Raw genomic sequence first — 27,994 nt, forward strand, 5'->3', positions numbered from 1 at the left:
TTAAAAGTCAAGTTTAAATTTAATTTTTCCTTGAGTAAAGGGCTAGCAAAGTAGTCACGCGAGTCACATAATTCAAGAATTGCGCTATCGACGGCTATCTTTAGTACGGTGGTTATTTCCCTACCAATGACGTAATCATTGCATGTCCTGACATGTTCTTTGCTTGGCTTGCAAATATTTCATTTTCCTTCCGATCTATGAACTGGCTGCGATGAAACAGCCAAAGAATTTACTTCATTTGCCTAAAACCACAAGAAATACTCGCAAAATTGCAAATAAATTAATGACCGTCGCTTCTGGCGAAATAAACTTCCAAAGTAAACACGATCTTATTAGTCACGTAGCGAAAGTGAAAGCTGCAACGTCACCGCAGTCCATGGCTGACGTAATACCTTTTTTTAGCGTATTTATTATTCCCTTTGAATCCAACGCTTCGATAAAACCAAAAGAAAATATATTTTACCCACAACAAAGGAAACAATATCCGTAAAATTATCCGTGTATTAATGTTTTAACAGCTTCTGGCGGAAAAAACATCACACGTTGCGTGACTCGGAATTTGGCCGAGCGGAGGTCTGCGTCTGGTCACCGACAAAAAAAAAAAAAATAAACCACGGGTAAACCTAGAACCGCGCTCGGCCCATGGCCGCGCGGTTAATTATTAGTTTGTCAAAAAAAATCCCACTTTGTGGTCAATAAAAATACCCATCAACAGCAAGCTTTTTGATGCCCAGAACGCTGGAAATCGCATTTCCGAGCTTCCAGATTTCAAATTTTTCTGGGGGAGCATACCACCAGACCCCCTAGGGAAAACGGGCCTTACGGCCCATTTAGTGGTCACAGCCACCTATTACACCTTCAGTGGCCACTTATAACTAATGTTATTGAAACCCCTGCAGAAGGTACCTTCAGTGTTCCAAGGTGTTAAGGACTGAATTTCTAATAAAATTAAATCAAGCAACGTGCACAAGTGGTCAACTGAAGGGGTGCGTGGAAAAAAGCCCTGACTCTTGATCTCATGCCAAATTCTCCTTTTTTGGTTGAAGGAAGCAGAAAGCAATTTGCTACGAGAATCTTGCAGTCTATCAGATGTCACTTGTCTCTTTTAATGCAACCCTTCAAGAGTTCCAAAGAGAGAGGAGACTCTTAAATATAAATTATTTATTTCTACAGGGTAGCCCATTCAACTCAAAGGCTGGTATCCATAGGGGCCCTGCATATCAGGGCATTGATGTATATAGTTATGAAGTAATCAAGAAAAATAAAGAGGTCCCATTTGACCAGGATCTTGGTTCTTGAAATACAAAGCTTTATATGTGGGTGTCTTGTTGGGAATGACTATGTTTATATGTGATCTCACCAGTCAAGGATCAAACTGGTCAACTGAGATTCTTTGCCTGACCCACCTCTGTTCCAAAAGATCTACATGTTAGATGTACAGCACAGCATTACAAAAAAAATGCATTTTTACAAAATCTTTATTGATGTTTTTTTCAAAGCTGGATATTAAAAGGGAATGCATTTTAGTTTAATGCATTTAGTACAAATTTCAACTAAAACATACATTCAAGTAACTGTATCTGTCTTTTTTTTCTCTCAAGACACAATCTCTCATCTCTCCACGTGCAGTACCTTTTCTCATTTACTTCAGTCTGCAACATTCCACAAGATTTTTTTTCTTTTTTTAATGTTTTTTTTCTTTCCTTCCTTTCTTAGATTCTTTTCTTTCTTTTATTCTTTTTACATCTTTTTCTTGCACTGTCAGTCCCTTCAGTCAAAGCTTGTCCAAGTCACTATACCTACTCTGGTTTATAAATCCACAGTGAAAGTGGCAGAGCAACACATTTGTTTGAAAACCCATAAGCTTCACTGTGCGGTCCCTTGAGAATAGCCAAGAAACCTGTGAAGACAAAAATAACTGACCTCTGTTAAAAATATGCATAGGATAGAAATGCTAAGAAACTGAAAAAGCAAAAACAATATATGCTGCTAATTTTAGGGTGAACGATGATTTCTTGCAGTCATCAATATGGAGAATACCAGTATGCCCCCCTTGCACGGCCCCTGAAAAAAAGAGAAGACATCATGTGTCAAGGCTGTGTTACACTACTTAGAGATAATAATTATTAATTTTGAGCAGCTTAACTTTCCAAGTGGTTCGTGTTAAACTAAGCAATGCAGGTGAAAGTACTCTCCAGGGCCATTGCGCTGGGTTTTTGGGCAAAACACAACTTTGTGCCTCTCTCTAGCCAGAGGTACATGTATGTAAGGTACAAGTGATCAGTGAGGAAAATTCCAACATTCTCATATCATGCTCTCATAGACTCTCTACAACAAGCAGCTCTGACCTGAACATTGCTCTACCACGCGGTCTGGGCATGTAGCTGCCATAAGGGTTGTAGAAGCCACCTCTAAAGCCACGACCTCTGCCCCTTCCTCTTCCTCTGTCTGTTGTGCTGATACCTGGTCGATTTGTTCTTTTCGGGTTGACCTAGAAATAAACAGTACACTAAAGAAGCCCTTCATATGTACTAAAATTATGTATCTTCACCAAATCATATTAAAATGATCTTTACTCTTGGAAATAAGCATTGAAACTAGAATAGACTATTGCATAGTGCACCTTTATCTGTCTTCCTTTAAACAGCGAATCATCCATAGTCACAGCAGTTTCAACACTGTCCTTGTCAGTAAATTCAATATATGCAAATCTACAGGGAAAGTATCAATGTGAGCGCGAAATAATCACAACAAATCATATAAATCGCTGGCATAAAAAATATCACAAACCCTTTAGGATGTCCAGTAAATTTGTCGCAAAGAATTGTAACTCTGTTAACAGCTCCACAACCATGAAAGTGCTGTTCTAATTCTTCTGCTGTGGCAGAATAATCAACCTGAAAAAATAAAGAATGTCAGGAACCGAAGCTGTGCACAAGTGTTGTTACATACATGCTACTACACTTGTGCTTAACAGTCAGTAATACCACTGAACCATTCTGGAAAAAAAAACAATTCTGAGATCTCCCAACAGGAGTTGCACACAAGTTTCACAAGCATCTTGTTTCCAAATGTGGATCTTATACATTCATACTTGTTTTTCAGATGTCATTTAAGTACATTGGGTATTGCTTGCTCTTGAGCAGCATGTACAGTAATGCTGCATCTGACATTCCTTAGCAAAAAAGGTTATACAGTACATGTTCCTAATTCTACTTCCATTTTCAAACTGCTTCATGGCTTTACTTACATTGCCAACATAAACTGATCTTGCATCAATTTCTCCTTTTTCTTCCGGAGTTTTCGGGACTGCAAAAAGAGTTATCATTTACACTGGATAATAATGTTAGACATAGTCTGTTATTGCATTTTAAGCAGCTACTAATATTATTGTTAATAATATTACTACGTGCAGGGACTCACAGTCAAAATATACATTCAACTCCTAGTCTGTAAAGAGCAACATTGAAATGAACATGAGGAATATGTCATGACTAATCTACTAACAAATCAACCAGGTCTATAGAATCTGGAACGAGTACAGAATGGTGTTGCTCCAAATTTCAAAAACACTTCTTTCAATGTTCTGTCTTACTTGGTCTGCTTGTTGTACATTTATTTCAAATTATGCCACACAACTACTGAAGGCAGGAGCTAGTACGAAAATAGGCCTGCTGCCAAACTTCAGCAAGGCCTAGTTCACACTAGTGACATAACAACATAATCACTTGCATCAGTACTGTGAACATCGACATAAACACTTCAGATGAGTTTTTTCCCTTATGTCATTTTGTTCATGTCGTTATGTCACAAGTGTGAACTGGGCTTTATAATCAGGAAAACTATAAATAATTTCAATATTACTTTTTTATTTTCTTCAACACATTTTCTGCTCCCATCTACATTGCTTTCACCAACCATCATCTTTCACACAAAATCAAACTATCAATGCTCAATCTTGGTTCTCCTTGATGAAAATTAGCAAAAGCAATGTTTATATTCTTTAAGGCACAAGGGAAGAGACCTTTCTTGCATTCCACTTCAGTGTGCACAAACAATAATGTCAACACAAGGTTGGGGTGGACATTTCCAGACATTTCTTCTATACTTATCCACCCTGGTCTAATTCGCTGCCATTATCAGGGTCCTCATGCAATGCTTCTCCCCCTAGTGACAGCTGTGAAGGAGACTAGACTATACCCACCCTGACCTTGACTCTCTGGTATGCATAAGAGGTTGGCTAGAATTGGTTGTGCCAAATAATATTTCTCTAAAGAAAATAAAAACATTTGTTTCATCTTACATGCTGGTTGACTTGCTGGTGGACTCATGATAGTTTCTTCAACTTGCTTCTGCATTTCTTTCAATTTTTCTGCTTCTTCTTCCATTTCTTTTACTCTTGCTTTAATGGCTTCAAGTTCCTTGAACATACCACCATAAACTATAACGCACATGTAATTTACTCGAGGTATAATTTGCTAATTACAACAAGTGAGAGATGGCCATCTAGTAAACTCTCTCTAGCCAGCATATAGATTCTACATTTGAACTCTGAATTTGCCAAAAAAGCAGCAGGGAGTTTTGAAGGACACACACACTGATACAGAGGAGAAGGTATTCAACTTAACTCAAACACACCTTCAAATCAGGCTTTGAAAGCTTACAAAGAAAATAGTTGTACATGTTGTCTTTATGTTTCACTATTTGCTGTGTTAACTGTCGAACAACGAATCTCTCCAAGTTTATAAAACAGAGCACTTTTACTCATAACGAGCAAGAGTTTGGAGGATTACAGATTTTTCAGCAAAGTAGCTTCTTACACAACATAACCTCCGTGCTTTGCTATCTAACGAGTCTATAAACCCAAGGGTGATTAAAATATACAGTGTTTACTGCAATGGCCCAGAACATAAAATGCATGGTTACCGGATCTTCTAGGGAGTCATCTACAGCTGGATCCACACCAGAAATATCTCCTAAGACAACATCGTCATCCTTTGTCGCGTGTAAAGCCGCGTCCAACAAGCTATCTTGGGCACTTTCGTCCAAATCAGCCATTTGTAAAAAGAATACCTAGCTAAAGAACTATAAAAATACTTGCAAAAGAAAAAGGTAGCGTTTCGAATAGTTAAGATGGTGATTAAAAGACGATGGAAGCAGATTGTGTACACTACGTATACGAGTATCGTTTCCCCACGCTTTCGCATCCAAATTTTTAAGATGGCGACCGATACTTGGTCACATGACCATCCGCTCGGGTCTGTTTAGTATGTAATAAGTCATATAGTGTCCTCTTGAAAAGCTACCTAAGAAGCTATAATGCCAGAGTTAAAGAGGGAGGCTTCACAGTGAATTGCATGAAGTATTTGTCCAGTCCTCAAGGTTTTGATCAATTTAGCGCGCAAGTTGCCGAGACTTTCTGTTCGCCAGGCCCGGCCAAAGTTGTCTTGATCTCTCGTTTAGTTATCCTCTCTCGTTTACTTCTTCTGATTTCTCACATGACGTACTAACCAAATCTGTGTTAAGCTGTTCTGCACCGCGCGAAAATCATGTTTGTAGCTCGTGAAATACCTGCAGAACACAAAGACTTAATTCACGATGTGTCTTATGATTTCCACGGAAGACGAATGGCAACATGCTCCAGTGACCAGAGTGTAAAGGTGAGGATTTACGAATGAACAATTTAATCGATGACCTGGATTCCAGTTTCGTACCACTGGCCATGGCTTAAATACATTTTAGCTTATGTTTTGTAGGCTAAAAAAAAGCGCTTTGGTTAACTTCCTCTATGGTTTGCTTTCGTGCCTTAATTTATTATCCCTGTTAATTGCATCCCTCCCTGTGGGTCAGAATGCAAAATTTGTGAGAATACTTTCAGCTGTATTGTTTTAATCCCTGTCTGTGACGTATGCATGCTGGTGAGCACCTGACAGGCAGTTAGCAGGAGCTGAGGTTTCATACCCAATCAAGTTTCAACACCATCTGAGATGGCACAACACTTTTTTGAGAGGTCAACCAATATCACTCCCTACTCCGTCAGTAGGGTATCTTGATGTCAGAGTTACATTCAAGTACATTGGAGTTTACCAGACCCCAACTTTAGTATCACTACCCTTGAGAGTGAAAAACTATTTCTCATGCTGTCAGGGTGAATATGAATCACAGTGAATGCTAGCAGCGTTGGCATAAACTCTCTGGGCATCTCAGTGCAAACTGAGACTATGTTAAAGAAAATTTATTGGAGTCTAGCAGATTCCAACTTCAGTATATTTCTCTTGAGAGTGAAAACACTGACTACTGGGTATTTCTTGTTCTTTAAGCATGAATAGAACAGGGGTTTCATTAAGGGCCGGGCACTGGGCAGATTAACCAGTTGTGAGGATGACATTGCCCACCTGGTTTGACCATCCAGAGAAACCTTTTTGTTATAAAGAAGATCAGTTCAAAAAGTTTTGCCTGTTGAAAACATTAATGAAACCCCTGATACAAAGTGAATGCTGGTGGCAAACACACCCAACACTTCAGTGCAAACTCAATCAGGTGCAAAACTTCCACAATAGACTGCTTTCATATTCTTGTTATAGGACTGGAATTACCTTCCAACGGAGGCTAATGCATGGAGTCTTTTCAAATGTAAATGGCATTATTCTCTTTTTGACGATATTCCCTCACATGAGCCTCGATTCCAAGCTTGTTCCAGTCCAGTAGTGATTATACAAATATGGCCTATTCAGGGTTTTCAATAAGCTTTGAAATAGCTGTCTGAGCTAACTAAAGTAGGCGGCAAACTGATGAATTTTTTTTATAATTTGAGTGAAAATACAGACAAAGTAGGCAGCGATTGTCGCCAGTTGCCGGCTTCTAATAAAATCCCTGCTTCTTCGGCAGATACAAATACATGTGATTCTTTGAGAAAAATAAAAGTATGTTTGTTATTACATGTTATCTAATGAAACCACTTTGTACTAGGTTTGGGACCTTGGGGAGGATGGTCAGTGGCACTGTACAGCAAGTTGGAAGGTTGGTTTAAAAATAGTAAATACTCACGAAAATCCATTATCTTACATCAAAGTTCAATTTGATGTTATGTGCTCTAGATTTCTGAAGTTTTGGTGTTAATAATAATTTATATGTCAAACATGAAAGACCGTGTTTGACCATATTTCCAGACACCAGGAAGAGAGCTGAAAATACAATTATGCTAAGCAGAATGTTTTTGATGAACTTCAAGGTGTTTGGAAATGTGGTCAATTTCATGGTCTTGAGTGCTTGATGTATTTTTCGATAGGGAAACAGAGAACTTTAGAGAACTTGTGTGCCAAATGTCCTGTTTTTGCATTTTGTCTCACCTCTGTTATCTGTCCCGCTGAATCACAAAGGTGATGATGCTATTCTAGTTACAAATTAAAAGTTCAGTTGTTAAAAACTTAAAAGCATTAGATCTCACGGGACTCTGAGTACGAAGTGGATCTATCCTTAATCAATTTTTACTGCTTTTAATGATCATATTTTCTTATACATTTTACTTGTGACTACATTGTTAATTCTTATATTTTAATATTAGCTAGTTCTTAATCTTAATTTATTTAAATTTATATACCGTCATAAGGCTCTTATGATTTCTTTTTTCTGTTTTTTTTCATGGCGTACCTGTAAACTAGCTTTTTAGCTAAGCATGCCGACCTTGTTAAATATATTCATTGATTGATTGATTTGATTGATTGATTGATTGATTGATTGATTGATTGATTGATTGATTGATTGATTGATTGACTGATTGATTGATTGATTGATTGAGACTATGTAATTTGTATTGCTCAGACTCACTCAGGGTCAGTGTGGAAAGTAACTTGGGCACATCCAGAATTTGGCCAGGTGTTAGCTTCTTGCTCTTTTGATAGAACTGCTGCAGTATGGGAAGAGCAAGGTATTATAAACGAACATGACTTACTTTATTGTGGAACTCCTAATCATTGTTGCAATAATATTTTTTGTATAATTATTCACAAAACAGACACTGGAGAACATAACACAAGTACACTAATTACAATACAATATTATTATCACTAAAAAATAATAGAAAGATTACACTTCTTGCTGCATGCTACCTAGAGTATAGTGCAATAATATATTATTACAATACATGTATTTACTTACCAATAATAAGTATATATATTTCTATCTTTATTCAGTTTAACATTGCAGTTGTTCATAGGGTATGTTTACTAGTTGTAAAAATACATTAATAGGTCAAACTTATTACAAAAATTTAATTCCCTTTCAGTTGTAGGGTCTGGTGATGGTATATCACAAGGTCAAAGCCATTGGGTAAGTCCATGATATCAGATGCACTTATTTAACAAACTGAAGTTACTAGTGCATACTAATTAAAATTTTCATCCTATTTTCTCCGTCTACTGTTATCTCTCCTCTGACTTGTAATTGACCTTTCGATAAAATTTCAATTACTGGTTGTTAAAATTAAAATAAGATCTACATATACATATAGATGGTATGCTTTACATTCATTGCTTTTTAAACATGACTGTGCAATATTTCATTTTATTAACTTTCCTTAAATATTTTTATTTAATATGATTATTCCAAGAGGCCTTACTGACTTTTCATTTAATATTACTAGGTTAAAAGAACCTCACTTGTAGATAGTAGGACTTCTGTAACAGATGTCAAGTTTGCTCCAAAACATTTAGGATTACAACTGGTAAGGCATCATGCACTGAATGTTTCCTTGCATTTTGTCAGGCTTTTGCCATTTCTGATATTGCAATTGCTCTTACTAAGGGATTTTTAATTAGGAATAAAAAGCAGCGATATTAAAGAATGATGTTTCGATGGCTCCATGCCATCATTCTCAAATTCAAATAAGATACGTCATGTGAGTTCATTATATATTGAATGTACGTGTGAAGGTCTCAGTGCATATGATTAAGAGATAAAAATAATTGATGAATAAAAATAAAATACCAAGCGTGGTGCACTTGAACTGTCAAATAAAAATTTTTGCTTTAACGGAGTCAGATTGAGTGTTAAGTGTTGGTTTTTTGCTTTTGATGAAGCTTAAGTAGCCTGAGAGACTCATTAACTGTACAATCACCAAATTCATTGAGTCGCAAGACCGAGAACAAACACAAAAAAAAAGGAGAGAGAGAGAACAAACACTTGATGTTCAAGTTAATAAGCCCGTTTGGATTATTCTTCCCTTTAAAGATCAGCGATCAGCCGACTTAGTACGAAGACAGCTCTCTGATCTTGCGAAGAAAATTAACAGTGACCTGCGCCCAGTGTTTACGAGCAAGAAAATTGCTGAAGAAATCAAAGTGACAGAACCCAAGCGTTGTTTATGCGTTGTTTATGAATACAAATGTGATCAGTGCGATGCAGATTATGTAGGCTATACATGCCGACACCTATTTCAGCGCATTAATGAGCATAAGCATTCTGTCATTGGTAAACACCTGCGAGATGTACACAATCTGAGGAACAAAGATCTCTGTGACCAATTTACAATCCTCAAGAAATGCCATCGGAAACTGAATTGTTTAATTTATGAAATGCTCTTCATCAAAAACAAAAAACCAACACTTAACACTCAATCTGACTCCATTAAAGCAAAACTTTTTATTTGTCAGTTCAAGCGCACCACGCTTGGTATTTTTATTTTTATTCATCGATTATTTTTATATCTTAATCATCTGCACTGAGACCTTCACACGTACATTCACTATATAACGAACTCACATAACGTACCTTATTTGAATTTGAGAATGATGGCATGGAGCCGTCGAAACATCATTCTTTAATATCACTGCTTTTTATTTTTAATTGTTTATCAAAAACCTTAGTTATTAGAATTTTTAATTAGGGTGTAATTAATCTTAATATGTAAAATTAATGTCAATTTGGTTTCACATTTTTCCAGGCCACATGTTCAAAGGATGGTACTGTAAGAATTTATGAAGCTCCTGATATCATGAATTTAAGTCATTGGCTATTACAAGTGAGTGGTTGCTGCTTTGAAAAAATGATTTACAGTAAAAACCCGCATAAAAGAACAAGTGGATTAAGTACACTCAGGCTGAAATTTTGTCAAGAAGGTACCATATACATAAGAACACATTCAGCCTGAAAAATGAAAATTGTTCTATATAAAAACTTGACTGCCAGTTAGATTAGAATAACCTACTAGGTTACTAAGTACAGTACTGAGTAGATCAATATATGTGTTATCCATTAATTAATTAAAATGTTGTGCTTGCACATTGATCTAATCTGTTGGTAGTCTATGCAGTATTTAAGAACACCTTAAGAACATTTCCAGGCTGATTTTGCAGAAAACACCCGATATATAAGAACAAAATCAGTCTGAACCCCCAAAACGTGTTCTTTTGTGCAAGTTTTTACTGTACTGCTTATCACATTAATCACAAAAAACATTGGCAATGCCAGTGTGTCAAAGCTGCGCTCTGAGAGAACATTTTAATTTAGTAAATAGGCATATTTTAGGTGCTCATGGTTTTGTATGTTTGACTGTAATATATAGTTATAAGTAAATTTCATTATATTCAACATAACAAAAGATCTTATTCTCCTTTCTTGTAGAATGAAATCCAACATAAATTAAGTTGTAGCTGTGTATCATGGAACTTATCAAGGTACCAAGAGAATTTCTTTTAATTGAAGAAAATTAATATTTAATAATGCTTGTTATTGCACTCCATGTAATGAGCCCCACTTTTACCCTCTTCTCCTAGAAGTGTAATATTACATCTGGAGTACAATGCCTCTAATTATAATAATTCTATCCTTATTTAGAGTGCATGCACCAATGCTGGCTGTAGGTAGTGATGATCCAAACACAAGTGCTGGGGGCAAAGTTCAAATACATGAATACAATGAAGCAAGCAGGTCTGTGCCTTTAAACTAAAGCTTGTCGATTTAGTGGATGTGTATATGTACATGTATGCTTTCTGAATACCAGGGGTTTCATTAAGGGCTGGGCACTGGGCAAATTGTTGGGTTGGTTGGATGATTTTGCCTGGTGCCTGGTTTGACCATGTGGAGGGAAGTTGTATTTATAAATAAAGAAGTTCGGTTCAAAAGGTTTTGCCCATCAGTGAAAACCATTTGCCCTCCTTCTGAAAACGTTTATGAAACCCCTGGAATACAGTCATTTACATAATTTTTTGACTGAATTGAAAGTTGGTTTTCACTACCCACAGAAAGTGGCAAAGACTTGAAACGCTTATGGCAATAACAGATGCTGTACATGATGTTGCTTTTGCCCCAAATCTAGGAAGGTAAATTTAGTTCCTTAGTATAATTGTGCTCTTGAATGTAAAAAAAAATAATAATAATTGACAATAATTTACCAGTAAGAGTTACTGTAATCTGTTTTATTAAATATCAATTTATTGTTTAATTATTTCTCTGTACTTGGCTGTTAGATCTTATCATCTTTTGGCTATTGCTTCCAAGGATGTTCGTATAATGATGCTCAAACCATATGGGTAAGATTGATTTATATGTGCTCAAGTACAGTGAGAAACTCAGTTCAGGATGCGTGTTACTTACCACACAATGGTGTTGATAGCAACTATTATTACACCCTACAAAAGTATATTCTTTTGGTTAGGAAGCACATAAAGGGTCAGCACATTATTCATTAAGATTTATCACAACTACAGAAGAATCACAAGTGGCTTGAAACTCAATTGTATGTCATTTGTTGAAGCTCTAAGAAATGCAATTACAATAGCTAGCAAGACAGACTGAATTGAAATTACATTGTGTTGTACAAAACGTCCTTACCCCTATTTATAACATGGGCTGTAACTTAATTAAGAATGCCAGAAATGGAAAGAGCATATTGAAAATGCCAAAATGGCCAAGTTTGAGGACCCTGGCATTAAAGAGTAAGTTTATACGACAGTTCCAATATTTTTTGGGGAATTGCAAACCATCATAAAATCTCATCCTTTAATGCCAGGGCCTCAAACATGGCCATTTTGATATTTCCAACATGCTTTTTCCATTTCTGACATTCTTAAAGTTACAGCCCATAATTTTATGAAAAGTAGGCCACATGATGGCCTAGCAACTAAGGGCCTATTGGTGTCCAGAAACCTACTGTAAAGTGTTTTGTGTAACTCACTCTAATACTGTTCTTCATCATCACCATTGATTCTGGTTATTTTGATCTCACAGAGAGCAAGGAACAGGGACAGGAGGAAATTTTGCCAAACTTGAAAACAGCTTGGCAGCCCAATTCAGTGACCACGAGTCCCAGGTGAGATTTGGATCATTATTATTAATATATTTGCAAAACTCTTTAAGCCCTGTAGATGTTATCTCATACGGTCGAGGGCTGTACTCAGGACTGAGGGTATAGTATAGTTTTCCCAATATCATCAGATTCAAGGATTCAGCCCAAAAAGTATGAATTGTAAAATATTTCTCAAGCAGCCTCTTCTATCTTGTTCTGGACATGTGATCTTTAGCCATGTGATCACTTTTTAGCACCTTATTTATCTGGTTGGTAAATTCAACCATGCATCAGCGTGCATGATGTTAATCAACTACTAAATAAATGTAAATAATCTAATACATGTATTTAATGAACTTTCTTTGTGTATTATTATTATTATCTCCAAATACTGACTGGTACATTGATGTACTTTAATTTTTCATTTTTTTGTGTGCACATTCATTTTTTTCTTTTTTCGTTCTCTGTATGTGTGTGAATGAGATAGTGTCCTGTTTTTTTTTTTTTTTTTTTTTTTTCCCATATATTCTGTAACTTTATTGCAATATTTTTTCCGTTTGGCCCAGCCACTTAGCTCGATTAGCCATAGCTATTTCTAAGTGGCTGTGCTCTGTTTTTCATTGTTATTTTTTCACATTGCATGTATTTATTTTTATTGTAAAATTTTTCTGGGCACAAAATAAAGATTGTTGTTGTTGTTGTTGTTGTTGTTGTATTAATTTTCTTAATTTTGTTGTAACAATATTTACAGAAAGTAACCCCACAGTCTTGGCTGTTAGGATTGCCTCACCTAATTTAATATGATCAACACGAGCACACCTTTAACATTTAGTAAATAATTATGTTGTAGGTTTGGCGGGTCGAGTGGAATGTGACTGGTACTATTCTGGCTTCATCTGGGGATGATGGATGTGTACGATTATGGAAAGGTAAAACTGAAAACTAGGGAAAGAAGGCACAGAGTGTTATTGTCTGCACACAACATGTTTTATTCAAGATGCAATGATAAAAACAAAGTAAAATACATCTTGAGAAGGAAGAAACAGAGGCTTGCCCCTGTTGATTCACCTTAAAAGAAAAGGATCAGAATTAAAAATATCTATTTATCTAGTATAATTATACAATAAAATATTCATTAAAATAGCTAAGAGACTAAGTTATAAAGATGCTCAAGTCTGTTCTTAAACTTTTTAAAACTACCAGCTTCAGCCACAGTCTGTCAGTAAGTTGCACTCCATAGCAAGAGGTTGTGTGTTAAAGCAGCAGTCAATGTGCTTGTACAGTGTTTTTGGGCAAGGCATGCGTACTAAGATGCTAATAAGTGAAATGCCTTGTTTGTATTTGATTTCAGCAAACTACCTTAACAACTGGAAGTGTATTGCAGTTTTGCGTGGAGATGGCACACCAGGACCTACTAATGGACTCAGTATGACTGGACAAGATGCCAAGGCAGCAATGGCATCAGCATTCAAGACACAAACAATGTTGTACCCGTGATTAAAACAGCGGTTTTCAGTTGTTATTGACATCTGTTTTTTACTACTTTACACTGAAGAGACAGGCAAAAAAATTACTTCTTTAGTTCCTTACAGAAACCAGCTCGGGAGGAATTGCTGAGCAATACACCGCACATTTGGTAGAAATTTTGTAACACAGTTCAACCTCCTCTAAGCAGGCACTCATTGTAAAAGCTTGTAAAAGCTGATTAGAAATATATTTCTAAAAAGATGTGTCTCAAATCGTCAATCTCATTGCCTCCCAGGGGAGTGGTCTCTGCCCATAGGAGTTTGATTGTATTACTGCATAAGAGCCTAATGGCTTACTTAATTGTGACTGATTTATTTTTAAAGTGAACCATTGTACATGTACTATAGAGCACTTTCACTCATGTGGCCAGCAGCCATTCAGATTTGTTGGAACAAAAGAAATTGTTTAAATAAGAAGAGTTCCACTCCTACAGGATTGGTTTGGTACACCAACATGGAGGCCATTTGATTGTTTTGCAACACCAATATGGCTACTGTGGCTTCCTTTGAAAACACTAGTCTTTATTGCTAGTCAGAGATTTCATGGACTCAGACCAAAAAGTATGGATTGTAAAATATGTTGACATTATCTCAAGCAACCTCTTCTGTGACCTTTGAACTTGTGATCACTTTAGCACCTTATGTATCAGGTTGGAAAAACCAGCCACCCATCGGCATGCCCTTTTTGCCTGAGTCAGTTAAGTCTCCATCATAAATATATCCGGAGTGAGAAGTAATATATCAAACACAAGAGACAGTGTTTCATCGGGATACCCAAATACTGAGAAGAAAGTTGAAAATACAACACGCAGTGGAGTATTTGACAAAATGCAAGGTGTTTGGATAGCCGATGAAAGACTATCTCAAGTGTTTGATATATCTTCTCAATCGAAACAAAACCTAAGGAACACAATAACAATAACATTTATTATTTGTATTGCGTCTTTTCTATAAAATATTCAAAAGCGCATCACAACAGTAATTAATAACTAAAATTTTACAAATCTTTCTATCAAAATCATTAAAAAAAAAAAAAATAATATTTACATTAAATGGGTAAAAGATAATTACAAATAAAGATATAGATATGCTAAGATAACTGAAATGATTACTTAAATAAAAATGTCTTAATTAAAGTCTTAAAAGATTCTAAGTTCGTTGCTTCGCGTGCGGACCTTGGCAGCTTATTCCATACGAAAGGAGCAGCTACCTGGAAAGCTCTGTCTCCCAATGTTTTCTTGGCTTTCACACTTGGTCTTTCCAACAAACGACCATTGTCGTTGCGCCTCAAATGGTGGAGGAGTAAACGGAGAAGTAAAATCGTCAAATCTATGCTAATTAAGACCAGGTATCCAAACCTGTATCACAGTTGTGATTTTCTTTGTTTTAACTTGATCAATTATTAATGAGTTTGAGAAGTTAATTTCTTTCATACACTCTAGAATCAGTGATGTACAGTTTATTTACTCTACAGATCACCACTCCATTCTATATCAACTCATCTGTAGCACTAAAATTGTTATAATGTAATACACACACACCAGCTACTAACAATAATCTCAGATATTTTGTTGGGACATGTATTACATGTATATGAGGCTCTCTTTTCCAGTGTTCAGTTAAATAAGTCCACAGAGTGTCCCAACAAATGTCACTTAGCTTAGATTTTGTGAAGAAACCTAACTATTTACTACTCTTTAATTTCCTTTGAGGAAACGACCTATATACATATTAAAATATAGCAGGACTTTTCATTCCTTTTTATCAGATTTTGTAGCTGTTTCAGCAAATATTGAACCTTAATTTGCTACAGCAACTGAAAAAGAGATTTGTCTGTTTACAATGTAGATGTAGGTCTTGTTACTGAAAGGAAAAGCTTTAGTTAGCAATATTGTAATGTTTGATGTCAATCAATGTCTAATTAAGTGCAAAAAGACAGTGATGCTGCTGTTTGTAGTTGTTTTGTATATATTTACAAAGCTTTGTAATAGATAAAACTACAGTTACATACTTCATCTTTCAAACTACCTAATATGTTCTTGTGACCAGTTTCTTTAGAAACTAAAGTTTTCCTTATTTGATTTTTCTCCATAAATACAACCTGCTGTCTGGCATGCTGTTCTACTGCATATGGATTCCATTTAACATAAAAATAAAATACAACTTGTAGTGCGAAGACTTTCACCGTTTTATCAACGTCAAGAACATACTTGTGTCCTTTCTTTGTTTAGGTTAAAACATAGTAAAAACCCATGTATAAGAACCTAGGTTTTTTTCAAGTTAGCTTCCATAGGTCCTTAATATATAAATGGTGTTTACAATGAAATTAGGCTACCTTGGTTCTTAATCAGGTTCTTAATTTTTGTTTAAAAACAAACTTGTACTCATGCATGTGGTCTTTATATTGAATCATTCGCAGTACAGTATTGTGGTCTTATAAAACGGCCAGTGTTCTGGGTAGGTTTTGTTACCTTTTTGCTGTATTGCATGTGATATACTGTATTTATTTGAAAAAACTCTAAACTTTGAAAATAAGAACCTGTATTGAGATTTTTGCCTAGAATGGTTATTATGTGACTGGGAAATTTGAGCCCAACAGGTTCTAAAATTTTAGGTTCTTAATAGACAGGGGTTTTTACAGCAGTAAGCTTCATAGTTGAAATCTAAAGTAAGTCATAATTTAGCATAACTATTATTTTATCTGTTCTAGTTCTTTCTTGTTAAAATGCAGCGATGTACTTTTTAAGCTGCATTGTTATGGGAAGAAGTTCCATATCAGTTTGCTTTGCCACAAGTTTCTTGATGTTTTCACAGCACAAGTCAAGAAGTGAGGGAACTAAAGAAACAGAAAAGTCAAGTAAAGATTGAGTAGTTATTATGTTGTCAAGTCACAGAAGTCTGTAATTAATATTATTTTCCCCATTGTGACTTCTGAGGAATGTCACATGATATAGTTGGGTGGGCAAAGTACACATAAGTTTACGTACTGTATATTGCCGGTTTTCATGTGACGTCATCATTTTCCCAAATTAAACATTACCATGATTACTTCTGAAGTTTTAGTTTAATCAGATGTAAGGCTCTCTAATAACTTGACATTTTGCAATGTTAAAGCTCAACAGGATTTCTCATTGATAATAGAGCACATTTGAATTTCCAAGTTTATGCATTGCGTGATATTAAAATGGCGGCCCGATAAAGCTCTCAAGTAGGTTGAAAGATGAGTTATTGCTGAAGTTTTTGCTACCGTAACTAAACAGTTCTTGCTCCAGAAGAAGTATTAATTTCTACATGTCGGAATTTTAGAGTAATAATTTTTCATTTTGATGGCTAAACTCAATGACAGACGTATCTGTTACTTTACAGCCGCAATGTTGGTGCCCCTCTGAAGGGCACCAACATGGCGTCTCCATACAAAGCTCTATAAATTTGGGTGAAACACTTTTCCAAATAATGTGTGAATGAATAACTGCACAGACCTAAATCCTGGCAAGCTTGTTGATTGTTACGAAAAATTGTCTAAGTCTAGTTCTAGAACAATCTGGAACCGGAAGTCATTCAGCCGTGACCAATTTGTATAAGAACATTCCAGAACATTCTGATCCTTATGTAATTACTCAGATTAGAAACTGTGTCAAACTACTTAATTTAGCTCCTAATAGAAGTTTCTAGAACTATAAGCCTCACGTATATTAGGGCGAGAGTTTCTTCTGCAAGAGAGATTGATTCAAATTTGAAGAAGCTTAGTGCTGTAAATTCGTGAAGTTATCTTACAGAAATAAATTAGTTTGTTGCTGTGACCGGCGATCCTGAGTTCTGTCTGGAAACAACCCTGCTCTACAACGATACTCGTAACATTGATACATCAATCATCTGTCATATCCCAGCTTCTTGACTTATATGTATTGAATGGTTACGATTTTTATTTTTATTGGCATGACAGTGCAATACAGCCATAGGGTGAGGTGCATAAGTTTTTACCTTCCATCTTTGTACACGCATTTTAATGAGTGTAATTTAGCACTAGCTTCTTATATTTTCCACTTGCCTTTCCTGGTTGAAATATTTTGTCTGAGGTATAAACATATCTTATTAGATGTTTTGGTGTGTAGTATCGCTGCATATTTTTACGAGTGAAAATACAAACAACGAGTAAAAATATAAAGGATACTACACACATCAAAACATCTAATAAGAGATTTATTATCCAACTGCTGTAGTCAAAAAATTTAGCAATGAAAGAGGGAGAGTGTGACAGTTTTGCGTGTGCGTGCCAACCTGTACGGCAAGCAGGTTTTCTACTGTACAAATAACTGTACAATATCGCTGTATATTTGTACTGTTATTTGGAAGTTATTCGTTGCAGTTGGATAATAAAGGGGTATAGCAATCATTTATATTTCAATAAGTTGAACAAGATAAGTAAATTGTAGGCATTTTTAATTCCTCTGGGACTGAATACAGCAATCAAAAACAGTAAATAACCTTATTCCAAAGTTTAATTTAATTTTTGCTCTCAAAATTGCAGTTTTCAGTTTGAATAGCCAACTCTACTCACTGCTAAGACTACCTCACTCCTTCCTAACACCAACCCACCCTCAAGCTCGGGCCTCGCCTCCCAGGGGGTACTCCCAGGAAAATTGGATGGGGGTCTGCAACACGCTTACCAAAACCCTCACCCTATTTAAGACCAAAATCTTTTCCCTACCCTATTTACGACCTGACCAAGAATTTGACACCCTATTTAAGACCTGACCCTTAAATCAATACCCTATTTCAGACCTGCCTTATAATTAGACCAATGTTAACGGCTTTGTGAAGGGCCTTTGTTAATAATCTTACCAATGATGATGAAAAAGTAGCTTCATCTAAAAAACGTGTACACCCAATTCAAGATGTAGAGTGCAAAGACCATACCCTATTTGAAACCAAAATGGCTACAAAACCACACCCTTTCGGGTCGCACAAACCTACCTATATAGTCCAAATAAGTGAGAAACCTCCCCCGGGCCTCACCTACCCTACCCTGGGGCCGCTTAATTTCATAGAAAAAGTTGTATACCTCCACATTGTATGATTTGCACCCGTTTTGTTGTTCCATAAACATCGACAGCCACAAAGAGATCCTTGTCGACAGGAACATCCAGAGCACAGGGACCGAATTTCATGCCATTAACGAAGAAATACAATTCTCCAGTGGGGCTGACTTTAACTCCTATACGCGACCCGACATCAGTGGGTTTAAGTTCTCCCTCTTGTGCTTTTTTACCACAAAACATGGGATTATTATCTTTATCTCCTGCTGCTTGCCGTTGATAATTGTGACTCCCGTAGTCCCTAAAATGTTCGTCACCTAATGGTTTTTGCATGGTGGACTTGATCGCAAACACCCAAGTTCTTCCCATTTGAGCCATGTCTGGCAGTAAATACGGCGGAACGCTTTTAATCGTTTGTGGGTTGTGTGTTGTTATTCCGCAGCGGACATGGCCCGACCAGTCTTTTTCCTGCTCTTCGATTTCAAAAAGGAATGTCTCACCGAATGTTAAAGGGCGATGACTGAAAACTACCGCATTAGCAAAGCTTTTGAATCTCGTCGCAGATGTTTTTGATGGTGAAAGTTTGACATGGGTTCCGTGTCGATCGTGGAAGCGCATCATTTTTGCGCCAGATTTTCTCGTTTCTGGTTACGTTTCCCACAGAATACGTCTTAGGAAATGTCCAATGCTGTTCCCAGCGTCAAAAAGCTTCATAGCTGTAGTACAGCTATTGAAACCAGCATCAAAATAGAAGATATATTGACATTTCGTGACCAAATGGTTGTCGCTCTCGTCTCAGGAAGATTTGTCAGCGGCTTCTCATTTATTGACAATTCGTTCATGTTAGTATGTCTCCTGGTGTTCTCGGTACAATATGGCGGCGAGCCGTTTGCGTGGCCTCCAAAAGTTGTTATTTCGACAGCCTTCGTTCTGTTTTTCATCATTGAGACCCATACACACAGGAAGCATGAATCTGGGAAATCTTGAAAAAGAATTTCAGGCTGCAAGTGAAAGGTCAAAGACCCTCAAGCAGGACCCAGGAAATGAGCACAAACTAAAGTTGTACGCCTTGTTCAAACAGGTTAGCTTAATATTATATTGTCGATGCCTCTCACTTTATTAATCTATAAAGGTATAAAATTAAGTTACTCATACGTTTTACAGTTGAATACTGCAAATTCTTCCAGGTCATTTTTTGTATTCTGCGTGATGTGTCACGGAATACAAAAACCTGAACAATTTTAGAATTCATAACTTCTTGTTACAAGGTCGTGGTGACGTTGGAGGCGAAGGTGGGGATGGGTCAAAGATGGAGGGACCCCCTGTATCTGTATGTGGTAGTGACGGTGATGCTGACTAAAGAATGACATTTGTGGCAAACAGAAGAAATTGCATCAAAAGTTTCATTTTGCTGATTGCTGTAAACGACATTCTTAATCTCTTTTAACAGCAAGAGTCACTATGCATATTATGTAGCCCCTATTTTCACGATTAAGAACGAGAAATAGACACTTTTCAACTTCTTTTTGGGGACTGTAATTGACTTCTGGTTGGGGGGTAAATGGTTTTAAGGGACTAATCGACTTGGGGCCTGAACAACCAGTTACCATGGGATGTAGTTAAAAGACACTTAAGCTGGCTCATTAACATGCCCAGCCAACTGTTTTCATCTGTGCACCTTCACAAATTCCCCAGGTCTTTGTTTGTTAGTGAAATTTCAGCCAGTCATGTAAAGCTGGCTTTCAGATGTCGAAAGTAACCTGGAACTGGATGTCAAGAATTAAATGTTTTTCCTGAGTTGTTACTTGGCCTGGCTGTGTAATGAATCATTGAGACTCAACTAGATGGACGTTCTGGTAACGTCTACAGGTTTTCTGAAACTTCTGTACATTCACTTTTATATTAGACCTGCCCTGATCTTCTCTCCCTTTTCCTCTCTCCTCCCCTTCCCTCTTCCTTGACCTAACACTAAAAGATCTCTCAAAAGTGTACCCATATAATTATTCTGTATCCATGAGTTTCTCCTTAGAAGAGGTTTGATGGTATTTACAGAGGTGGTTATGCATGTTTTATCTCTTGTCTGAATTTCAAGTAACACTTTGAAGAAGATCCCTGCATCGCTGTTAGAATATTGATAACACAAGGCATGCTATTTGTCATTATTTTACTGGCCATCATGGAATGAACAGGGCTTCAGTACATTGTCTGTTTGTTTATCCATAGGGTAGTATTGGAAAGTGCAATTCCCCTAAGCCTGGAGCATTTGACTTTGTTGGAAAAGCGAAGTGGTCAGCTTGGAATGATCTAGGTGATCTTTCAAAGGTTGGTCTTACGCTCACTTTCAGTGTTGCATGCATAGGCAACATGTTTTGACCATCTTTTGACATGCTATGTAAACAGCTGAAAGACTGTTTAACTATGCAAATGGCAAGTTTTCCGGTTATTAAGGGGAGAAATATGCAAAATAATAAATTATAATTACTAACATCAAATGGCTGTTGAAGATTGTGGATTTTGCATTTTTCCCGATTTAAGGCCCATAAATCAAATGATTTGAGTGTAGTTGATCGGCTCTCAGGGGACATCCGGTAGAATTGGGCCACTGCCTTTCTTTAATATTTGAAAGATGTAAACATTCAAAGCAGTCAATTTATCTCTCTTTGAATGACTTCTTGATTAGCCTTATTCTGATGTCAAATAAATCCATCTTTCATCACTAAAAGTCAAGTTTGACCGTAAAGAAGTCTGTCGTGCTTACATTTTTCACATAGGCCAAGTTACATAGCATGTCGAAAGATTGCATGTCAAAAAAGGTCGCCTATCCACATAACACTGAAAGTAGGTGTAAAAAGAGTATTACAAAAACTGTTTACACAGTTGAATTTGAGCAAAAAGTCTCATTCTTTATCTTTTGTGCTGAAAGTTATTGCAGGACTTGTTTTTATAGCTCAAACCAAGCGTTTCCCATATTTTCCCCTATGAAATATATAAAATTTTAAGCCATTCATTTTCTGTTTGAGGCCTCATATTGCTATTGATAGGATCATCCCTAGTCTCATAGCATATATGAGAACATTACTCTGAATTTATCTTTTCAGGATGATGCACAACAGAAGTACATAGATTATGTCAAAGACCTGGAAGGTATACAAATGCCTTTTTGACGATCTGTTTCTTAGTAGTAACAGTGTTAGTTTCTAAAATATTTTGTTTGAAACCATTCGCAGCTGAATTTGGCAGTACCGATGAAGCATCCAAGACTTCAACTTCAGGTGATATCCCAGCAACTGATGCGGGAAGTAAATACAAGGAACTGGTTGTGACGTTAGAAAATGGAGTGCAGACAATACGAATGAATAGGCCAACAAAATATAATGCAATAACCTGGGAGGTACAGCATATTATGTCCTTAATTGATTATTGATAGTAAAGAATAATTATGAGTTATAACATGTCACTTTAAGAATTTCAAACTGATTTTAAATAGCCTGTGCGTGATTAATTATACAGCATACAGAACTAATTTACATTGTATTAAAATGAACAATGGTACCAGTTTCAGCCAGTATTTTAGTAGGGTGTCAAAGATTGCCAGACGAACAAAAGGTTGTATTACTTTGTTCTGAGTCTTGAATAGCACGCAAGTTTAAAAACTGTTCAGAAAAGGACTGATAGGAGGAGGTCATGTCACATAGAAGATGGGGATCATGTGTAATGAAGGAATCCACGGTCGAATGTCGATTGATACTTGACTGATGTCCTCGATCAACACTCAATTGATACTCAATTGAAACTCCATCAACGCCTTGGTTGACACTCAATTGACATCTCGGTCAACAGTAGGTTGAGAGTTGACTAACTTTCGATTGATGCATATGAGTCAGTTGACAGTCAGCCGACTATCGACCAACTGTTGATCAAGTGTTGACTGAGTAGCGATCAGGGTGTCAATTGAGTATCAATTAAGATGTCGATCAAAGGTATTGATAGAGGGTATTGATTGACACTAAACTGTGGATGCCTTTGGTATGCATGATCCAAAAATGGGTTGTTAAATGGTGAATAACTTGCTCATTTGGAAAGGTTATGAGAGAGGCATTCCTTCTTCTTTCCTTGTACAAGCAAATAAAAGGAAATTAGAGGACGTTGTTATTGGTAGTGGGCCTCTGATATTGCCCTCTGATGGGTTCTGCAATTGGGGAGCAAATCTTCTGGAAAGCTCCAAGTATGACAAATAATCTTAATGTTTCTGACCACTTGTTTTGTCAGATGTACCATGAATTTATGACTGCATTGGATGAAGCTGGGAAAAATGATGCTTGTGTTGTTGCCATGGTAACTGGAACAGGCGATTATTATTGCAGTGGCAATGACCTGAGCAACTTTACAAGGATTCCACCAGAGGGACCACAAAAGATGGCTAGTGACGCAAGGCAAATCTTAAAGTAAGTGTCGTGACTGGTTTTTTTCAGTTAACCAAACTCACTGGGTGATATTGCATGTCTGGGTAAATGCATGGCTCAGGCTTGGTGGCCTAAAAGTTTGTGAAGTAAATTCCAGTTTGAGAGCTCTTTACTCTACCTGGCTGGCCATGGTTGTTGTGCTGTGTTCTTAGGAAAGATACTTTACTCTCACAATACTTCTCTCCACCAAGGTGTGTAGATGTATTTGGTAGTGCAAATTGATGGGAAAACATGACAAAAATCTTGGATGTAATCTGCAATGGACTTAGAAAATGCACTTTTTACTTGCCATAAAAAGCATAGCAGTGGACTTGTCTTTTACAATGAGCAGACGTATATGATTTGTACATACAATTACATAAACTGAAGGACAGTGTAGGCTTCATTTTTTGAACAGATGATGTATTTTAACAGATGATCAATCACAAAATGTTGTAATCAACAGCTTGATTGCGACTGCTTTAAACTCTTCAATAAACCTTTGAAATCTTCTTGTTTCTGTGACCTAAAATGCTTCCAGTATGCATTTGCTAAGCATGAGGAGATGGAGGAGTGAAAGTGGGTTTGCTTATGAGACAGAAATGACCATAAATTCTCCCTGGAATCTATTACTAACAATATAACATGTAAGTTTTGTGAAGGCAAGAATTAATTACAAAGGTTATTTGACATCGTAATTTCCATGCATTGCTTTCCTGACAGGAAGTTTGTAGCACACTTCATAGACTTCCCTAAGCCTCTGATTGCTGCAGTAAATGGACCTGCAGTGGGAATATCAGTAACAATTATGTGTCTGTTTGATATGGTCTATGCCTCAGACAAAGCTACATTTCACACCCCGTTTATGGAGCTGGGACAGAGCCCTGAAGGATGTTCCTCATTTATGTTCCCTAGGATAATGGGACCTGCTAAGGTACTGAATTTTTCATCCCATTAAAACCACTGTAAATGGTCGAGTTACATGTAAATCTTTTTAGGTGTCCCTGTAGAACACAGAACTTCAAAAGACATGTAACTTAAATTTTATTTTCTCTGTGATGTAGCTATACATGTTATTTGCTCCAAACTGTGCTTGATAACTCCTGAATCCCAATCTTATCTCACTGGTGACCTAATGATAACTGTTCCTCTTTAGGTTTTAAATCGGTTCACATTTACCCTCATTATCATGCAGTAAATCAAGTCTCTAATTTATGCCGATTGGGCTGAGGAAAGTTCAATGCTTTGTTAAAAAACTCACTTGCCCTGCGTTGTTTCAGAATTTAAAACCATATTTCCTATCCCTGGTTCTGTGTGTTCTGGAGCCACTAGTGTTTGACAGTAGCACAGTTCTCCTTTAGTTAACTTCTTTTTGGAATTCAATTTAGTTTCTTAAGTAATATAAAACAAAAATTCAAAAGACTATGAAGAATTTCCACGGCAGTACATAACAGTTATTGCTAATTAACAATGGTGTCTGCTTCACCAAGTAGCACCCAATTTTAGATTGTTCACCTGACTGTGGAGTCTTTCCTTAGGCCAGTGAGATGCTTTTTGCAGGACGCAAACTAACAGCAGTTGAAGCACATGACTGTGGTCTAGTTACCGCTGTTTTCCCTCACAACAAGCTCATGGAGGAAGTTCAAAACAGAGTACAGGCAATGGCTAAGCTTCCACCCAAGGTAATCATCGTCTTTAGAGAAGATCTGTTTGATATGCAGTTCAACATTTGTTTGGCATCCTGCTTATATATATATCATTAAACAATTAATGACTGTTCCTGAGGGAAACATGAATTTTTTTCCCGAGATTCTTGGGAAACGAGCGGGTTTCCCAAGGGACCAGTCATTAGATGATCTGTTATATAGCATCATAGGATTTAAAAGAATTCATGTGCAAGGGCAGTTGTGGGTCAACATTCATAGGTAACAGTGTATTGTTACCCAATGATGTCATAGATTTGGCAATGTTGCCCACTCAGACTTTTCGAGGGAAACAGTTTTATTTTTAAATGTCACATGACCCAGAAATAGCCAATTAGAGCATGTACTGTTAGAGAAAAATTCCTGGACTTATTTTTGTGTTGGATTTGGACTTGGTAAGTAAATTGGGACTTCTGTAACACTAGTAAGGGGCATTTTGTCCTCTCATTTGGTGGATGAGAGGGAAGGGAAGAGAGGAGGGTGGCTAACCATATCAAGGAAGTACTGTAACACCCAATGTATAGGCCTTGGGGATTATCTACTGTTCAAGGCATCAGAGGAAGGATTGTGAGCTTCAGAATAAAGTAGAAACTTTATACTTTGCTAGAAACTCAGAAAAAGTGTGATTGCGAGCTACATTTGATGAGTCCAAGTGATGAATTGACTATGAAGCTCTCCAATTTCACAGTATTGCACACTCCACTATAAGAGGATGATTTATACTTAATGTCACAAATCAAGTTTCTTATTCAGACTAGACAAGTTTATTTTGAGTAATAATGTCACCACTCGTCCCTCTCATTCCAAACTGTGAAGCACAAACAGTTTAAACGGTTTTATCTTGAGAAATCAATTATTGAATAATATTTGTGTGTTAAAACTGATCTATTGTTTTTGTGCTGTTGACTTTTCAGTCTTTGCGATTGTCCAAGCAGTTAGTACGTGACACATTCCGTGATATGCTACATGACGCCAACGAGAAGGAGGCTGCTTTGCTGGAAGAACGCTGGTTATCGGAAGAATGCATGCAGGCTATTATGACGTTTATGCAGAGAAAATCCAAACTATGAGTTACGGCTTCTTACTGCATTTCAACATTCTTTTTACTTATATAGTGCATATAAACCTAATTAATGAGGAAACAGTTGTGATGCAGACGATCTTCAAGTTTTTTACTTGTATTCCATCACAACTTTAGAACTCCCAGTCTAAACTTATACATACGATTTGTACTGGTTATGTTTATTCCAAAAAAAAAATTAAAATGGCCCATGAAACGTTTCAAAATGGTTTATAGTAATGACTTGTTGACCTTAATGTAGCAATGTACAATAGGTTATTGACCGACCGTGAGGTCAGCATGCCTAGATATTGGCTTTTGTGCGTGGTAATGGACCTAGAAACAGTCTGAGTCCCATAATCACGTAAACGACAGAAAAAGAGGCCAATAACTGACCATGTTGTTGGTCGACACAGGATTTATTACATGGCATAAAGAACACCACAGTTCTTGCGGGACACAGCGGGTAATCCCAAGTTGGCAACATAGTCACGTCTTAAAATTAGTGATTCTTTTTAAAATGTTGAAGGCTACAGACGCAGTACAATTTGAGAAAAGGCTCCTTACAAAAGGCGCTAATTATCAGCATCTTACAGCGCGTGTCTGCTTATGTTACTTATGTTTGTGAAAGCTGGCCGTAAAATGCGCTGTTATCACAATTGTGTAATTGTTCTTTATCTGGGCTTCTGAGTCAAAATTTCTTTGCTTCCAAACCACTTTCACAGTACTGTTGTTCCCTTCATAAGCATATTCAATTTCGGACCAATCGTGGAGATGACTTCTATAACTACAGCCCTAATTAAGACCAAACTGTTCCCTACGAAGGATGAAGGTCTTTCAAAGTAACCTCACTGAGGGATGTTGAAATGCACCAGAGTACAGAAATTGACCGCTGAGTAGATTATGGAGTTCATAGATTACATTAGCGTTCTATCACGAATGCCGTTCTCTGATTGGCTACGCTACTCACCATTTATTCTGTTGAAGACAGTGAGTAGCCTAGCAGTGTGCGGCGGGGGCCGCTTCTTTGTGTTTCCGAAGTGTCTTTGAAGAGATGGATTTAGATTAAAGTTTTGAACGGCGTGGATTTCTACTAAAACAATTGGATTATTCGCTCTCGATTTCTATGCGTGATAGTTGACTCGGGCTACGCCCTCGACAACTATCACGCGATAGAAATCTGGAGCTCATTAATTAGTATAGAGGGCGTGGCCAAGGGTGGTGTTTCCATAAAAGGTGGCTCTGTCCTCAGCGTAGAAAATTAAGAAAATTCTGAGATTAGAAGAGTGGCTGTTGTCTTCTGCGCTTGTTTGCACAAAAAAAATTAACCAAGGAGGAGAAGATGCAGAGTATCAAATGTAGGTGACAAAATTTACTTGCTTGATCGAGTCTATGATTGGCGAAATTTACCTGAGACTGAGATTTTGTTACGAAAAACAAAATAACACTAAAATGACTTGCGTTTGCCATGGGAAAAAAAAGGTAAATTCTTCCGTTTTTCTAACAATACGCTAAAAAGACGACAAAAACTACGCATAAGGTAATTAAATGCATGCACAATAAGTATTACACAGTGGGAAAAAAATCAAGGTATTTTTATTAATAGCTTTCTAATATTTCTGCTTCCAAAGCCATATTAAATTTGCTGTGACCGCTCTTTCGCAAGATGATTATCCAGGGACGGATCCAGGAATCCTGAAAGGGGTGGGGTGTGCACCTCAATAACTTTCGACCCCATCAGAGTGAACGGCGAGGCAGTCGATGCCAATTTCGCGAGACTTAGAAATTTCTTAACTATCAACGAATTTTTCTCTACGAAATTAAATTAAAAAGAAAATTTGTAAGTAAACACCCAGTATCGAACCCGAAACCTCTGTTTTCTAACATCCCTCTTGTATCACTACACTACCAGGTTGATGCGCCAAATCTCCGCAAAATTTAATT

General features: G+C 37.0%; 4 protein-coding genes across 6 annotated transcripts; 2 read left to right on the forward strand and 2 right to left on the reverse strand.

Annotated features, from left to right (window-relative positions):
• Positions 1-1,460: 1,460 nt before the first annotated feature.
• LOC110055302 (polyadenylate-binding protein 2-B-like) lies at positions 1,461-5,267 on the reverse strand. Of its 2 annotated transcripts, none has more exons than XM_020761680.2 (7): positions 4,927-5,267; positions 4,304-4,421; positions 3,251-3,309; positions 2,791-2,897; positions 2,624-2,711; positions 2,349-2,491; positions 1,461-2,064 (listed from the first exon to the last, which is right to left on the reverse strand). In XM_020761680.2, exons 1-7 carry the CDS (start codon positions 5,056-5,058, stop codon positions 2,025-2,027), a joined length of 687 nt encoding a protein of 228 aa, XP_020617339.1. In that variant the 5' UTR covers positions 5,059-5,267; the 3' UTR covers positions 1,461-2,024. The 2 variants fall into 2 exon arrangements, with proteins under 2 accessions (XP_020617339.1, XP_089154340.1); XM_089298214.1 differs by having other exon boundaries at positions 4,304-4,441; positions 4,927-5,063.
• Positions 5,268-5,315: 48 nt separating this feature from the next.
• LOC110055299 (nucleoporin SEH1-like) lies at positions 5,316-17,609 on the forward strand. 2 transcript variants are annotated; one of them, XM_020761678.2, is made up of 13 exons: positions 5,316-5,660; positions 6,970-7,020; positions 7,822-7,927; positions 8,285-8,328; positions 8,642-8,722; positions 9,941-10,018; positions 10,621-10,673; positions 10,834-10,926; positions 11,241-11,318; positions 11,466-11,528; positions 12,226-12,307; positions 13,134-13,212; positions 13,635-17,609. In XM_020761678.2, the coding sequence occupies exons 1-13, from the start codon at positions 5,550-5,552 to the stop codon at positions 13,778-13,780; spliced, it is 1,065 nt and encodes a 354-aa protein (XP_020617337.1). In that variant the 5' UTR covers positions 5,316-5,549; the 3' UTR covers positions 13,781-17,609. The 2 variants fall into 2 exon arrangements, with proteins under 2 accessions (XP_020617337.1, XP_089154339.1); XM_089298213.1 differs by lacking the exon at positions 8,642-8,722.
• LOC110055308 (neuralized-like protein 2) lies at positions 14,718-19,663 on the reverse strand. The gene is made up of 2 exons (XM_020761689.2): positions 18,872-19,663; positions 14,718-16,645 (listed from the first exon to the last, which is right to left on the reverse strand). Exons 1-2 carry the CDS (start codon positions 19,464-19,466, stop codon positions 16,530-16,532), a joined length of 711 nt encoding a protein of 236 aa, XP_020617348.2. The 5' UTR covers positions 19,467-19,663; the 3' UTR covers positions 14,718-16,529.
• Positions 19,664-19,677: 14 nt separating this feature from the next.
• LOC110055307 (enoyl-CoA delta isomerase 2-like) lies at positions 19,678-26,277 on the forward strand. Its single transcript, XM_020761688.2, has 8 exons — positions 19,678-19,926; positions 21,069-21,167; positions 21,944-21,989; positions 22,073-22,236; positions 23,115-23,290; positions 24,011-24,221; positions 24,826-24,969; positions 25,905-26,277. Exons 1-8 carry the CDS (start codon positions 19,720-19,722, stop codon positions 26,058-26,060), a joined length of 1,203 nt encoding a protein of 400 aa, XP_020617347.1. The 5' UTR covers positions 19,678-19,719; the 3' UTR covers positions 26,061-26,277.
• Positions 26,278-27,994: the final 1,717 nt, after the last annotated feature.

The sequence above is a fragment of the Orbicella faveolata genome, unplaced genomic scaffold, assembly GCF_042242905.1.
Source record: "Orbicella faveolata isolate gen_17 unplaced genomic scaffold, um_ofav_v1 contig_3, whole genome shotgun sequence".
Classification (NCBI taxonomy): domain Eukaryota; kingdom Metazoa; phylum Cnidaria; class Anthozoa; order Scleractinia; family Merulinidae; genus Orbicella; species Orbicella faveolata.

Bases quoted from the DNA above. Each gene is read 5' to 3' on its own strand.
- LOC110055302 (XM_020761680.2), bottom strand. From the start codon at position 5,058: ATGGCTGATTTGGACGAAAGTGCCCAAGATAGCTTGTTGGACGCGGCT. The intron at 3,310-4,303 runs GTAAGATGAAAC...CTCTTTTTGCAG, and splicing joins ACCAGCAAGTCAACCAGCAT to TCCCGAAAACTCCGGAAGAA. The intron at 2,898-3,250 runs GTAAGTAAAGCC...TTATTTTTTCAG, and splicing joins GATCAGTTTATGTTGGCAAT to GTTGATTATTCTGCCACAGC.
- LOC110055299 (XM_020761678.2), top strand. From the start codon at position 5,550: ATGTTTGTAGCTCGTGAAATACCTGCAGAACACAAAGACTTAATTCAC. The intron at 5,661-6,969 runs GTGAGGATTTAC...ACTTTGTACTAG, and splicing joins CCAGTGACCAGAGTGTAAAG to GTTTGGGACCTTGGGGAGGA. The intron at 8,329-8,641 runs GTAAGTCCATGA...TAATATTACTAG, and splicing joins CACAAGGTCAAAGCCATTGG to GTTAAAAGAACCTCACTTGT.
- LOC110055308 (XM_020761689.2), bottom strand. From the start codon at position 19,466: ATGATGCGCTTCCACGATCGACACGGAACCCATGTCAAACTTTCACCA. The intron at 16,646-18,871 runs GTATACAACTTT...CTGTTTCTTTAG, and splicing joins GCAAATCATACAATGTGGAG to TTCCCTCACTTCTTGACTTG.
- LOC110055307 (XM_020761688.2), top strand. From the start codon at position 19,720: ATGGCGGCGAGCCGTTTGCGTGGCCTCCAAAAGTTGTTATTTCGACAG. The intron at 22,237-23,114 runs GTACAGCATATT...TTGTTTTGTCAG, and splicing joins ATAATGCAATAACCTGGGAG to ATGTACCATGAATTTATGAC. The intron at 24,970-25,904 runs GTAATCATCGTC...TTGACTTTTCAG, and splicing joins TGGCTAAGCTTCCACCCAAG to TCTTTGCGATTGTCCAAGCA.